Source organism: Capsicum annuum, chromosome 9 (assembly GCF_002878395.1).
Source record: "Capsicum annuum cultivar UCD-10X-F1 chromosome 9, UCD10Xv1.1, whole genome shotgun sequence".
NCBI classification, from domain to species: domain Eukaryota; kingdom Viridiplantae; phylum Streptophyta; class Magnoliopsida; order Solanales; family Solanaceae; genus Capsicum; species Capsicum annuum.
The window spans coordinates 217838762-217852366 of record NC_061119.1 but is presented as its reverse complement, the minus strand read 5'-3'; the positions used below and the strand labels follow the sequence as shown (position 1 = coordinate 217852366).

Genomic DNA, 13605 nt, shown 5'->3' with positions numbered 1-13605 from the left:
CGTTTAGCGAATGTGACTTAGAAATTGCATTTTGATAAATCATAGTTGTAAAATATGGCCTACAAATCACAATTTCTCAATATCATTTATATGCGTTTACTGATATTTACAAATCTCATTTACTAAATGCGACTTACATGTACATGTTGAATATCATTTATATGTATATATATACTAATATTTACAAAATCTCGTATATTAAATGCGACTTATATGTACATGTTGAATATCATTTATATGCATATACTGATATTTATAAATTCCATCTACTAAATGTGACTTCCATGTACATTTTTGCACTTTCAAATTACATCATTACCATGATTATTATCAAGAAAGAGATACATGTACAACAAAAAAAAATGATTAAATGCTACTTATGTGTACACTTTTGACACTTAACAAATTTAAATTATTGCCAACATCTATGTTTTTATATATAGGTAGAGTTGCCTAAAATATTGAAAGTATATTTTACAGCTTGCAAATAATGCCCTTTTGACTACTCAACAATATGTCCTTTGCTTTTTCATGCTTTGTCACGTAAATGGGCAGCAACTAATTAATTAGATATATATAATATAATAAAGAATAAAATAATCAATTGTCAAATAATTAATCATCAAAGTTACTAATGATTTTGAGAATGATTATTAAGATTTGAAAAGAAAGCTTTTGTATCAACACCTATGAAGTGAATGTCCTACCATCAATTATTTATATGAATTTGATAATTGATGTATATCTTTTAGAATGAAAAAGAGTTTGTGATAGATAACTACAGTCAGATTTCTCTATAAAAATCATTATTTATATTAATTCGAATTTTATTATAACATTTGAGTTTTCTTTGATATTAATTTTACATGTTATGTCATATTATATATTTTCTATAATCATATTATGCTATAGTAATCAAAAAATATTTAGATAAATAAGATTAACTAGAGTGAACTTTATATATCTTCAAGAAATAGAGTGAATAAATTTTTTTACAAAAATTTCTTAAAATTTAAGAAGTAAGGTACAATATTCATGAAGCTTTGATGAAGAAATCTTACCTAAAAGCAATAAAGAAATATAATTTGCTTAAAGAGTAAGAATTTGCTTTACTAACTATATACTCATTGTTCATTTTAAGAGTGTAAAGACAATTTTTGAATATTATAATTTCTAGCAAATATATCGTGTCATTTCTACATGATAGTGGTGATAACAGTAAAATGAAAATGATAAAAAAAAAAAGACTTACTAAATACATATATTAAAAAGCAAATAAGATATATATAACTAGAAACAAATAGAATAATATATTCATAATTAATGTAACCATTAAATTTTTGAACCTAAAATATTTGACTTTATAAACATTACCATAAGTACATGCACTCTTTCTTAAATACCTCACAACATGCATAAAATGTGTATTACCCTATAGTAAAAATTATGGATTCAATAAAGTTTAATTTTTTGTCCAAATTTTATATTTATCATTAAAAAAAGCTTATCTAAAATATATAAATAACTTATTTAAAATTTAATAAATTAGAAATAGAGTCATAACATAAAATTTTAATATGTTGTGTTAATTAATTAATTGGAGGATGATTAAATTTTACATTAAGGTATCTTTATTCACAATTTCAAGAAAGTCAACTCCCAACGCCGTGCGTAACATGAAGTTTCATAAGTATATCGGCCAAGTTGATAATAACACACTTCCCAATTACTCATTTATCCCTAGAAAAAAATTTTCAGATGTACGTAAATTTTATTTTTATCTTTGTGAGATAGAGATCGATAAGAAAAAGGTAGAAGAGAAAAGGAATAAAAGAAAAAAGAACTCGAATTTTTATTATCCTAATAATGCTCGATCCTCATAACTTAGCTTCTAATCTAAGGTCATATGTCTTCAGTAAACTGAATTTATTCTATTTCATGTCTAATCACCACCCATCAGGGGGCGGACATAGGTTCAAAAATGTGATGCTTTGGCACCCGTTAATCCCGATATAGAATAAGTATAATTATATAAAAAATGTATAAAAATTAATATAAGATGAAAAAAAACACCCATGAAACCAAGAAGATGGCTGGGTGCTTTGATTTTCAGGGTGGAACCTTAAAGCTTTGGGTGTTTATATATGTGTTTGAACCTCCCGAATATCCACAATCCTTAAATTCTGAATCCACCACTGCCCCCCTCCTCCCTCCCCGTCCCTTCACACACCGCTCACCCTCCCGGGTTCTTCTTCAACCTACCTCTACCAGCTCTCCCGACTTTTGCAATAGTCAACCCCTCACACCTCTTTATTGACGTATCGACACACCTTCTTTTCACATACCCGATGAACTAGCAAAGCCCAAACTTTGCCAGATAATGGTTAAATAGGTGTTATTAGTCACAAATCACAATTCTAGACTAACAAAGCCCAAAATCAGTAAAGTCTTTTGGGCCTAAAGACTGTTAAATTGTGTTATTAGAACAAATACATCATATCAATGATTCAATAAGAGTTAAATTTCTCTTTATTTAAGAAATATTTTTCATTGCAATACAATTTTTATTAATCCCGTAATATGACGGTATGCCAATTTTCAAGGTTAAAATACTTAAAGATAAATTTGAAAACCTCACAAGGTTAATAAATTTCATTTTCTTAACAATATGAAGTCTTACATTCGTTTATAAGAGAAGAAACACATAATATTACTCCTACAATAACTATAGTATTAGATTTTTATGATTCTAAGAAATTGATATTCTGGTAAATCAAATATTGAATTCCACATATGACTAAACAACTAATTATTCTAGCAAATTGAATCCGTATCTCACAATAACTTGTTTAGTAGTATAATATCTCTTTTGTGGCACCTAAAAGAGTGAAACTTGCATGATCATTAAAACACAAAGATAATGAGATTTTATTGCATCTTTTTCATCTCTAAGTCAATAATATTTAGGTCCATTAGGTACGATAATATAGGGATTTCCCCAACTTGTGGGAAAGCAAAATTTAGTAGTAAATAGTACGAATTTGGATATGAGTTTTTTTTTAAAGAAAATATTTTTAAATATTATTTATACATTAGAATGATTTTTTGATTAGTTTCTCAAATTAATTTTTTTTCTCTCGCTTATATATAAGCGTCATTCTTTTTTCAAGTGAAATTCGTGTTTAAATATAATTTCAACTTTCAATTGTTATTTTTCAACTACATTTTCAAATGGCAACTACATATTTCTTGTCGATCAATGAATGTGTGTTCCAATTATAGCAATTTTAAATGAACGTCTTATTCGAAATTAAACAGGATATCTTTAAAGTCTTATGATATTTTAATTTTAAATAATATGATTCTATTGATGATGTTACTTGAATCTTTGCCAAAAAAAGAATTAATATTTTCCATGAATGGACAAGTTCTAATGCGTGTTTATTTTATCAGATACATCGTGTGGGTCATGAATTTTGGTGGAATTCACTATATTATCCCATTAAATTCTATAGTTGTCATATTCTCATAAGGTATCGTTTTGATATATCGAATAACGAAAATAATTTTGACATAATATTTGAGATTTATTCTTCATCACAATGTAAAATTTATCTAAAGTATTTTATGCATTTTTTTGAGTTTGGGGTAGTAGAGTATATACGTAGTGTGTATCACTACTTTAAAGATGATGTCAAGGGATTGTTTTGGATACACCCTCGATTCAAGATAAAATATAGTCTAGAAAAAGATTAATAGGGGTATAAAAGGACACTAAGGAGTAACACAATAACTAATAGTAACAAAATAATACTACCATAAAATAATACTACAATCAGTTTACCCAATCGAAACAACATATATCAACTTCTAATCATTCTTCTTCAACTATTTTTATTTATTTAATTATATTCTCAATACATCTCTTTATTTTACATGTATATTAAGTTAAAATTAAACTTATATATTTCCGGATTCAATTCTCAACCGATACAAACATTAGGTGATTTCTTCCTGTCTATTGTAACCTTGAGTGACAAAGCTACCTAATATTTATTTGCTGACAGGGACGGAGCAATAGTGCTAAACGGGGGTTCGAATGAACCCAGTAGCTTCCGGGTGAAATCTATATTTGTATTGAAAAATTAAGAAGAAACATAAATGCTGATTGCGTGTGAACTCACAACACAAGAAATGCTTGCAGCCTAGCGGGGCGAACACGTCTTTTAGAATCTTTTATTCCTTGTGATTGTGGAGTTGAAATCGAGTAGCAATATTTTTCACCTAAATTTAGAATTCTCAGACTTTAAATTCTAACTCCATATCGTTGGTGGGAGGTTAGAGCCCCACCAACACAAGAAATGCTTGCAGCCTAGCGGTGCGAACACGTCTTGTAGTCTTTTATTCCTTGTGATTGTGGATTTGAAATCCATTAGCAATATTATTATTTTTTCACCTATATTTAGAACTCTCAAACTTTAAATCCTAACTCCATGTCGTTGGTGGGAGGTTAGAGCCCCACCAACACAAGAAATGCTTGCAGCCTAGCGGTGCGAACACGTCTTGTAGAGTCTTTTATTCCTTGTGATTGTGAATTTGAAATCGAGTAGCAATATTATTATTTTTTCACCTAAATTTAAAATTTGCAGACTTTAAATCCTAACTCCATGCCGTTGGTGGGAGGTTAGAGCCTTAACACTAACTCCATCTCACGCAGTGGTGGAGCCAGGTTTTTTATTGAGGGGGTTCAGAAGTAACTATACGGACTAGTCGAAGGGGGTTCAATATCTATTATATATACATAAAAATATTTTTGACCATGTAAAAATAGTATAATTTTTGGACGAAAGAGGTTCGGATAAACCTCCTGAATTGTATATGGCTCCGTTACTGATCTCAGGACAGAGGCGGATCCAGAATTTTAAACTTGTGGATTCCCAAGGATTATGAGTTCCCACCTATTAATATTTATAACTTTTGACAATTTTTCTATATAATTTTAAATCTTACCGTCCTTGTACTCTATATCTACCACTGCTCACGTGTGGAAGGCTAGAGCCTCAAAGCGCAAACTGGTCGAAACACTAACATTATATATATATATTAAAAAAAAATAAAAGAACTTAAGTAGTCATTTTCTTTTGTTTCAACAAAAGTGTCCCATGTATAAGGCCGACAAAATATCTAGATCTAAATGAAACATTTAAGTACCACGTTGTATACTTGCATGGCCCATGCACCTCGATATTCCCGCTTTCCCCGCAACCCCCTCCCCCCTTTTATTTCACTGTTTATTTATTTCCCTTTCACTTCTCTCAAATTTCTTTCGCCATTTACCCCTTTTTTTTCCCAAAAGGTGGTTAAATTATTTTTAATTAATTAATCAATCAAATTAATTAATTAAATATAATATGGCTACCGGAGCTGCCAGCGATGGAATATTCCGTGGAATATTCGAGGGATCTATCTCCGGTCACGATTTGGAGATCTCAAAAAGGCCTTACCATAGAAATTGTGGCTGTGCTCTGCACAAATCCCGAGGCAATTGCTCTCATTCCTCCCGTTATATGCACGTTTCCTATCCGATCAAACGGTCCTGGAGCGAAGGCTGCTTATCTTTGATGGCTGCGGCGGCGGCGTCCGGTCATACTTCGCCGTGTACTTCACCGGCTGTATCGACAGCGACGGCGGCGGTTGGGAAGAGGAATTTGGTGGCGGTTAATGAAGATGAAGAAGATCTGGTTTTCAGTAAAGTTTAATTAATTTGATTTTTAATTAAGGGAATAATGATTAATGGTTGCTTTTTTTTTTTAAAAAAAATACTATATTAAACAAAAAAATAATAATATTATTAGTTGGTTTATTTGAGATTTGTTTTTGTTTAATGTGTATTTGACAGCATCGAAGATATATTGAGCTGTGGAGGAAATAGTTTTCCAGCTAAAAATTCTCTGTCAATTTAATTACTAATTCTTAATTTTTATTAGAAACATTTGATGATAGTAAACTCTTAGATATATGAAAATCAAATGCTTAAAATTGCTGGAATTAAGCTAATAGCTTCATGAAATTTGTGTAATGTATTTTGTAGTTTTATTATGATTGTCGTTGCTGCTGATCATGTAGCTTGAATTTAGTATTATTGTATCTTTTTAGAATCGTGGTGTTCGAGTCTGTTTGCACGCATAACACGCGTATCAAGTAATTTATTCATCAAAGTAAAAAAAAAAATTATCTAGTGTTTTTATTTTTATTCGAGATTTGAACTTGAAATCAAGTAATTTATTCATCAAAGTAAAAAAAAAATTATCTAGTGTTTTTATTTTTATTCGAGATTTAAACTTGAAACTTCATAGCTATGTACCTCTAATAATCGGCGCGGATTTAGAGTGTCGTTTACTAAGTTCATATAGTTGTAGAATTTTATAAACTTTAAATGTTGGATTAGCATATAATAATAGTAAATAATAATAATATTTATTTTAAATAATTTAAACGGACTAGATTAAATTTTTAATAAAGGAGAAATTGTAAAAAATGAAAAGAAAACAAATATTGTATTGAAAGTTGTTGTAGAAGAAGAGCACATGTTGTCACACCCCTTTTCTCAACTCCAAAGATTAGTTTTAAGTTTCGAAAGGATTTTTATTATTAAAGTGACAAAGATGAAAATTTGTTTCGAAAAAGGATTATTTATACTTTTTATTCAAAGTCGTCACTTGGCATAATCTGGTGTGCCAAGTCACCACTGAAAAATTCTTTTCCAAAATCATTTGACTCTTTAAACTGGTTTGTGAACAGAGATTCCGGTTAAGGAATTCTGTTGATCGAAGGGAAGGTGTTAGGCATCCCTCGATTCTGTGGTTCGACCACGGTCGCTTGGTGGAACATATCGGCTAATTCGACACTATGATGAACAAAACACACAAAACACGTAAAACAATCAAACAAATAAAATAAATAAAACAAAACAAATAAAAATATAGTGTCCAGTCCGAGTTATACAGTCCCAAAAATAGAAAAATACGAAAAATATAAATCCTATTCTAAACTAATCCTAGACTAAGCTCCAATGCCTTACCCGACGCCGCGGGCCTTCATCACGATCATTTTCCGCCAACATGATACATCGGGGCATTCCCCGGTGAATAAATACAATGTGTGTCGGGGCATTCCCCGACCGAATGAATACATTTGAATTAAATAAGCTAACTAAAAAAACACGTTCAAAACACACAGTCAAATATTCAAAGCATTCGATCAACACATCACACCTGAATTTTGCCTACTCGAACCTATATTGCCTATCCATTTCAACATATCACAAATCTATCACATTCATGCTTATTCCGAATTAAACAAAAGACAACAAACGAAAATTAATCTACATTCACCTTTTTATCAAGTTTCAATCCCGTTCCATTTATTCCCAATCAATTAACCAATTTCAATATAAGAATTAACCAATCAAGTCACGATAATTATAGAAAACTCAAACACGCTCCAAATTCGTATCATCAACCCATCACGTATCAATAAGAATCACGACATCAATCATATATAGTGAAATAAAAATGAGAGAGAGTAGAATTGGACCTTCAAATGAGCTTTTTGTGTGTCGAATTTCACAATCGAAAGACAGAGCCGGATCCGAAAATCTCCCGTCGAACCTCAATCCCGACGAACCAGCTCGAATCCGAGACTAATAACCATTCCGAGCCCAACTCAAAATTTTTCGATGGCCGTCAGTCAATCCCAAGCCTAAACTGAAGCACCGACGCTGCTATGACTGATTCTTGTTGCTAGTTTAGGAACTTTGAGTAGGCGATGAAGCTGGATTCAACATTTTCTTGCGATGATCCCCGTCGCCGGTGCTCCGAGGAAGTTCGCAGATCGGATTTTTACTATTTTCTGTCCTCTCTCGTCGATCTCTCTCTTTTCTCTTAATTTCTCTTTTCTCCCTCTCAATCTCTCTGTGCGTGTCTGCGATTTAGAAGAAACGAAAAGAAAAAAAAATGGCTTCTCAATGGTGAATCTGTCTTTTCTAATGAAGATGATGATATCTGTATCCCTTTTTTTTTTCTCGTATCTAGGTCTTGTGTGTATATATTGTATTTATCCCCTTCCTGGTCCTTTCATTTTGGACAAGAAAAAACAGAAGAGGGGTGTGATGTGGGGTAGGTTTAAGTAGGGGTAGGGAGATGGTTTATTTTGATAGGGTAGGTTGTTAGGATGTTAAAAAGAATAAAAGTTTGTTAGGGATTTTGTTGAGAGTTGGTTTTTTTTTTTTGTATTTTTGTGGGATGTAATTACATGGGTGAGGGTATACGGTAGGATAAGGTAAAAAATGGTTAAAAAGTGCTATCGGGAAGGGACAAAATTACGTGTCTACACATGTAAGACACTATAAGTTAAAAATTATGTTTGGCCATATTCACGAATCCTGGCCCACCTAAAAATCATGGGCAACAGGACACCGATTTGGTTTAAAAATGGCTCGTTCACGTCGTTTCTCCCGTTTGACCACCCGAACTGCCCAGAAAAATAAAATGGCCCACACTAGCCCGCTCCCCAGCCTATCTGGGGAAGCCCGATCGAATTTAGGTCAAAATCATGTTCGGACCCTGGGTCCAATCCAAAAATCGTGGGCTATAGCACACCGATTTGGCCTGAAAATAGTTCATTCGCACTATTTCGCCCGTTTAACGACCCAAATCGTCCAGTTTTTGAGGTGGGCCTGGGGTTTGGGTGTGAATTTGGTTAAAAATCGATCAGGATGCCCACATTAGGCTGCTTCCAGCCTACCTGGGGCAGCCTGGGCAATTTTCAGCCAAATTCACATCCAAATCCTAGGCCCACCCCAAAAACTGTGGGCTATAGCACACCGATTTTGCCTAAAAATGGTCCGTTCGCACCATTTCGCCTGTTTGACTACCCATCCAGTCCAGAAAACCAAAATGGCCTATACTAGGCCGCTCCCCAGCTTGCCTAGAGCAGCTCGATCAATTTTCAGCCAAAATCATGCTTGGATCTTGGGCCCACCCTAAAAACGTGGGTTATAGCACATCGATTTGGCCCAAAAATTGTCCGTTCGCTCTATTTCGCCCGTTTGACCATCCAAACCACCCAGAAAACTAAAATGGCCCACACTAGGCTGTTCTCCAGCCTACCTGGTGCAACCCGATCAATTTTTGGCCAAAATCAAGTCTGGACCCCTGGGCCACCCCAAAAAGTGTGGGCTATAGTATACCGATTAGGCCTGAAAATGGCTCGTTCATGCTGTTTCGCCCGTTTGACCACCCAAGCTGCCTAAAAAATCAAAATTGCCCACACTAGGCCGCTCCCTAGCTTGCCTGGGAAAGGCCTGGTCGATTTTCGGCTAAAACCATGCCTGAACACCGGGTTTGCCCCAAAATTCTAGGCTATAGCACACTGATTTTGCTAAAAAATGATCCGTTTGAGCCGTTTCTCCTGTTTCACCACCAAAACCGCCCAAAAAACAAAAATGGTCCACACTAGGCCACTCCTCAGCCTGCCTAGGGTAGCCCGATCGATTTTTGACCAAAATCACGCCCGACCTTGAGCCCACCCAAAAAACCGTGGGCTATAGCATACCGATTTGGCCTGAAATTGCCCGTTCGCGCCGTTTCACCTGCTTAACTACCCAAACTGCCCTAAAAACTTAAATGACCTGTATTAGGCTGCGCCCCAGCCTGCCTGGGCAGCTTGGTCGATTTTTAGCCAAAATCACGTTCGGATCCTCAGCCTACCCTAAAAATCATGGGCTATAGCACACCGATTTAGCTAAAAATATGGTCCGTTCGCGCCATTTCGCTCGTTTGACCACTCAAATGCCCAGAAAACCAAAATGGCGCATACTCGGCTGCTCCCCAGCCTGCCTAGGGAAGCCCATCGAATTTCGGCCAAAATCATGCTCGAATCCCAAATCCACCCCAAAAACTGTGGGCGATACCACACCGATTTGGCCGAAAAATTACCTATTCTCAATGTTTCGTACGTTTGACCACCCAAACCACCCAAAAAATTAGAATGGCCCACATTAGGACGCTCTCCAGCCTACCTGGGGCAACCCGATCGATTTTAAGCCAAAATCATGCCCTAACCGTCGTCCCACCCTAAAATTTATGGGCTATAGCACACTTATTTGGCCTAAAAATGGTCCGTTCATACCGTTTTGCACGTTTAACCACCCAAACCACCCATAAAACCAAAATGGCCCATACTAGGCTGTTCCCCAGCCTGCCTGGGCAGCCTGATCAACTTTTGGCCAAAATCATGCCCGAACACTAGGCCCACCCTAAATACCCAGCTATATGATACAAGTCAAATGGCCGCCTTAGCTTTCGATGACATTATTCAAAGTCAGTACGTGGGGCATCAAGCTTTAGTCGTATTGAGGACATGGGATCCTACATGGGAGGGCCGATTTGAGTACGCCAAAGAGCAATCTCGCATATGGAAGATTGCTTGGAGCATTGAAGATTGAGGACTCATGGTTTTGGGCCCTTCATTAAGGGTATTTTGGTCGCTTTGCCTTGTCCAAGTAACACTCCATGGCCGCCCCACCTCATTAAGGGTATTGGAGTCATTTTGTCTTTCATTATGTAATAAGGCTATATAAAGTCTCTTTTAGGTCTTTTCACTGGAGTTTTTGAATGATGAATATGTGAAAGACTTATTCTCTCTTTGAGAGTGTAATACCCTTAGCGTATGGCTTGGAAAAGCCATTAGTGTAGGCTTGAAAAAGCCATTATTGATTTTTGCTTAGAAACGGTGGTTGTAAGGTGGAGTTGATTCCCTTAGCGGTTGGTTCCTTCAATACACGTGTTGGTTCTCATTGCTTCATAAGATCTTATGTCATCTTACCTACCCCTTATCTTATTTCACTTTGTATGTTTGTATCTTATCTTATTTATCTCGTGTATTTGCATTGGTGCCATGACTTGTCTCTATCTTTATCTCAATTTTTCCTTGTGTCGTGGACTGTTTTAGCATTTCGTAGATCGTTTTTGTATCATTTGATGTCAGATCCATCATTGATTTCGTTTCTACGAGATTAATCTTGGGCTTGCTATTTTGAAAAATCACAAAAATAGTGTTGGAAAAATTGAAAAATGCAAAAAAAAAAGTAATCTGTCCCATTTTTGTGTTTGGGCCGAGATTTGAGGCTTGGTTTTCTTGTGTTTTTTGTGTGTTTTGATGTTTCTAGTGTTAGTCCCTTCTTCACTAACACTAATAGAGTCATCTAAATTTTGAGCATCCAAGTGGTTCTTGAATGTTGGAAGGTTGTTGATATTGTTGTTGAAGATTAGTGGCTGGAAAAATATTTTGTTGATGTTGTTGTTGAAGATTGGTGGCTGGAAAAATGTTTTGTTGATGATGTTGTTGAATATTGGAGCTTGAATATGTGTTGTTGATGTTAGGGAGGTCCAACGTTAACCTTAGAACTCCAAGATTCAAAGTTGTGTTCTTGGTGTTCTTCAACATCTTCATATCTTGTTGAAGAGAAAATGGTTTGTTTGATCTAAAATCAAAGAAGAAAGAAGGTATGGTCTTGTTAGTATTGAAACACATTCCAAGACTATTATAAAAGAAGAAAGGGGGCCAAAAGACTTTCAAAAGGTCTTATTACCAAAAGAGAGAAAAGGGTCTTCCCAAGACCTACAAAAGAGGAAAGGGGGACAAAGGCTTCAAAAGGTGTTTTGCCAAAAGGGTGAAAAAAAAGACAAGCTTTTTTTTTAACATTAAAAGCCTCTAAGTCTTGTTGTTTCCCTCCCAAAACCAAAAATACACTCTTCCAATTGAACATTGATCAATACAAATTGAAAACAATAAAAAAATTTCTCAAAACTTTCAACAATTTTTAACAACGAATGAGAGGCTGCCACATCATCACCGAAAGTGATTAAGCTCAAAAATTTTAGATTCTTAGTTTATTTTTATTGTTTCATTAGTTTCATGTCTTGATTCTAGAATTAATTAACAACTAGTAATCACTTACTTAGTTGTAGATTAATTGTTGAATCCGTTTCTTTCGTGTCTTCGTTATTTATGTGTTTTTCTCATTTTTAACTCATAGTAACTTCTTTGTTTCAAGTTCTTAAGTAAATTTTGTTTTTGTGTCTTTAGTCTATCAAACAAGAATCCATTTAGACCACCAAGTAGAATTGGCATCTTATTGACTACCGGAGTATAAACAACTTTCAATATTCGTCGCTCTAATTGTGAGGATCACAAAAGTGAGTGTCTATGAGTGTTGGTGAGGAGATTTTACTACTAATATTGTTTGTTCATTTTGTAGGTTTGTTTCTTTTTTTTTGTTTTAGGTACAATTGGAATGGAACCCAAGGCTTCCACCTCTCAAACCATGGATAACAATGTCATCAATGTCATTTTGGCCTACCTTGACACTATTTTCTGAGACATGGCTATGGTGAATGAAAGATTGGATCGTATGGTAGGTCCTAGGGATAAAGTGGGCTTCCCGAACACACGTTAAGATGAAGACTATAACTCATGTGATCTACAAGGTAAAATAGCTAACTCTTGCACTTTTATACGTAAAAATGAGAATTGTGTGGCTAGTAGCCCATTGAGTGTGAGTAGTGGCTTACTTACTTGTGAGTCTAATGATTCTTTTCCTCTTTTTGATGATGTACATGTTGTGAGTGTGGATACACTAGTTTATCCTATTGATGACCAAATTAACTCTTCTTGTAAGATCAATTTATGTCCACCTAGTGTTGAAGCCAATATGTTGAACGAGAGTACATCATCTTGTGTAAATGTTGTTGGTCAACTTATTTGTGAAACTTGCCCACCACTTGAGGTTATGTGTGTTGTAATTAATGGAACTCAAGTGAGATAAGTATTTGAGAATGTTGATCAACAAACTAGGAGTGAACCTGTGATTGTGAGCTATCCTTGTGATATAGATTCCATGGTTTGCGTAGCTCATAGGGATAATCTTGTACTTGAAACCTCTTTGAAACTTGATAATTATCTTTTAGAGATTAAAGAAATTACTTTTTCTAAATATTCCCATTAGATAGATCATGCTCTCTTTAGGTATAATGTCTTGTTTGAAGATGATTTGAACACTCCTAATGAACCTAGTGGTGAAAATGATGGTATAGCTTGCCTTGGAGGCTATAGCCTATATATTAACCCACTATGGTGTGATAACATTCCTCCTAAAGATGGAAATCTCTTTTTGAAAGATGAGAGTACTCTTAAGGGTAAGGAATGTGTAGTGCTTCTTGAAAACTCGAGGGCAAAGGTGTCATTGACTCCTTGGGGTAATGTTTCTAAATTTGCATCCTTCCTTGACACACTTGTGCTTACATTGCATGAATACCAACTTGAGAATGCCAATTTGCCTATTCTCTAGAAGGAAAGAATATGTATGTGCTTAAATGCTTTATCTCCACCCGTGTATACCTTTACACTTGGTTCTTTCCTATACTACCTCTTTGCCTATGATGACATCCATGCTAGTTTTGGATTTGTATTATGTAGAGGTAGGAAACTTGTTGGTTGGTCTATTTGTTCTAATGACTATGCTATGTGTGTTTAGTGGGCTTT

General features: G+C 34.9%; 1 protein-coding gene across 1 annotated transcript; it reads left to right on the top strand.

Annotated features, from left to right (window-relative positions):
- Positions 1-5201: 5201 nt before the first annotated feature.
- LOC107841806 lies at positions 5202-6253 on the top strand. Its single transcript, XM_016685654.2, has one exon. The coding sequence runs from the start codon at positions 5412-5414 to the stop codon at positions 5757-5759; it is 348 nt and encodes a 115-aa protein (XP_016541140.1). The 5' UTR covers positions 5202-5411; the 3' UTR covers positions 5760-6253.
- The last annotated feature ends 7352 nt before the right edge of the window (positions 6254-13605 follow it).

What these genes read in the sequence shown, in the direction of transcription:
- LOC107841806 (XM_016685654.2), top strand. Translation starts at nt 5,412, where the DNA reads ATGGCTACCGGAGCTGCCAGCGATGGAATATTCCGTGGAATATTCGAG.